The 2,361-nt window shown below is 33.7% G+C and overlaps 1 protein-coding gene across 3 annotated transcripts in view; it reads right to left on the reverse strand.

The window, feature by feature from the left end:
* Positions 1 to 2,355, reverse strand: part of LOC100631648 (probable serine/threonine-protein kinase mkcC) — a 26,010-nt gene extending 23,655 nt beyond the window's left edge. For all 3 annotated transcript variants that reach the window (XM_019993723.1, XM_019993722.1, XM_019993724.1), the window contains exons 1-2: positions 2,299 to 2,355; positions 1,749 to 2,255 (exon numbers count right to left, since the gene is read on the reverse strand). In XM_019993723.1, the coding sequence (XP_019849282.1) occupies positions 1,749 to 2,255; positions 2,299 to 2,347 (556 nt within the window). In that variant the 5' untranslated portion in view covers positions 2,348 to 2,355. The remainder of the gene's footprint in view (positions 1 to 1,748; positions 2,256 to 2,298) is intronic.
* Between the last annotated feature and the right edge of the window lie 6 nt (positions 2,356 to 2,361).

Below are 2,361 nucleotides of genomic sequence, written 5' to 3' on the forward strand. Positions count from 1 at the left end.
TCAACAAAGAATAATGTTTTGCCTTCAACCATTGAGTATACATTCTATGAATTGAAAGTTATCAGTAAGCTTTTGTAAACATGAAGTTATCTCTACTTGTGTATCTGCTAATGATGAATATATCTCTTCGTCTGTGGAACAGCATGTTTGTTTTCTTTCATACTAAAACATTTGAAAGAGAAAGTGTTATTAAGGTTGTGATAACTCACAGCACTAGGAACAAAAAGCTCTTTCTCTACTACACTATATGTGCCTTCAATAGTAGTAACTCCTTGTGTCTCCTGCAACAAACATTTCAATGATATTTTATTTTATATTATATTTTATTCATTACTATACTCACAAAGTTTATGTTATCTGCTTCAGAATAAATGGCTCCTACATCATTATACAAATCTTCACTCACTTCTACAGTTTTCAGCTCATCATTAGTAACTATTAAAGAGAATACCATAGTAGCCATACTAATAACTGTCTTAATCATTACTTTCATATATAGGGTTTGTTGCATGTATTTGATGATTAGATGTCACTATAGACCTCATTTCATATGTTGGGTTGTGGAAATTATAGTCTTCTTTTGAAGACATAGAGTAGTTTTCTCTCTTTTTTCTTTTTGTCCGACAAGCAATGATAATTAATGTCATAACAATCAGTCCAAGGACTATTAATACAAAAGCTGATGCTGCGATAGCAATAATGATTGTCATTGATCCATTACTATTGCCAGTATTCTGTATAACATTATCTGATGATGATAATGAAAATGAAGTATCAGTCATTGAAGGTATTGGTGTAGTTGTGAATACTAAGGACATGCTACTAGATCTAGTAACAATGCTTGTGTTTCTTGTACTGGCAGTACTGCTGACAACACTTGTGGCTATTGGAGCAGCTGATGATTTTGAAAAAGAAGAAGAAACAGTTGGAGATGTAGAAATTATGGAGGTGGATTGAGTTAAAAAATCACTTTGGGAATGGTAGGAAAATGTGAAGTAAGGAGAATTAAAAGGAGAATACGACTGTGAATAAATATAACATCAAAAATAGGATAAAAGATAATTTAGAAAAACTTACTGAAGTACTATAATCTATAGCAGTACTTTCTGTTATACTTGATGTAAAGGTAATCTGAGTACTCACAGTTGATATATCTATTTAAGAAAAATTAATACATAAAATCAGTCATATTACTTATCTCCACGGTGACTAATGGAAAGTCATTGTTTACTGTTATAAGTGTTTCAGATATTGTTGATGGAGGAGAGCCTACATCATCCCTGATTCGTAAGTTAGTTGGTCCACTGAGTCTCTGCTCATATAGAACTAGTCTCTCTCCATTGATTCTATCACTATAAGCACCAAATATGTCTCCTTCCTGGAACTGCAGTGGAGTCTGAGGAATAAACTCATAGAGATTAGTACCATTCATTGTATTAGCATTAACTAAACTAGATCCTATTTTATTGTAATTATTGGGACCCAGTTGACGCCATATTTGGAGCTCAGATTGAATAGCAGTGTTTCCATTATTGTTAGCTCCAAAGATCCATTTAGTAACTGATCCATTACATGAGAATACAATCCATGGATAAATGAATTGGCTTTGGCGACGGAAAGATCCTGATCTTTGTACTTCAAGTGCTTTCTCTTTAATAAATGAAGCATTGATTGAATTGGCACTATTAACACAGTATCCATCTAATGATAGTAAAATAATTCAATGATACAGTGAGTGTGTGTCTTACCTGTTACTGGATATACTAATATCAACTCATCAGTAGTTGGATTTCCAGCTAAGTTAATGTTTATATCACCATAGTTAAACTCTTGACTATTTGCTGTTATACCACTGATATAGTAGACTCTAACAACACTGTTCCCTTGAGGTGGTTGTGATACAGCTAACAGGTCTCCACCCATTACTGGTATAGGAGGATTGAGTGGATATTCAAACACTCCACTAGTACTGACATTAGAGGTAGAATAATAAATAGTTCTCTCACTACCAGTCACTAGACTACCATTAGGTCTAAAGACCTGGATACTGGGATAGAGTGTACGAGTATTAGTAGCTTCCCTTATATCAATACCCAATATAAGACTGGTTATATTAGTGGAACAACTGAACTGATACTCTTGAAGGACTCTCAGTGTATTGCTCAGGGCATCACCAACTGCATCAGTATTTATTTGTTCTGCTCTGTATGTCACTAGTGGTAGTTCCATAAACCTCTCTGTACATTGCTCAGTATCTAGAGAAATGTATAATGGCATAACAAAAAATCACTTTTATACATTTTGAGAATGAAATAAGAAACAACAAGACTATTCCAGCACAAAACATCTTGTTTTCTAGCT

The sequence above is a fragment of the Amphimedon queenslandica genome, unplaced genomic scaffold, assembly GCF_000090795.2.
Source record: "Amphimedon queenslandica unplaced genomic scaffold, v1.1 AMPQUscaffold_13490, whole genome shotgun sequence".
In the NCBI taxonomy this organism is placed as follows: domain Eukaryota; kingdom Metazoa; phylum Porifera; class Demospongiae; order Haplosclerida; family Niphatidae; genus Amphimedon; species Amphimedon queenslandica.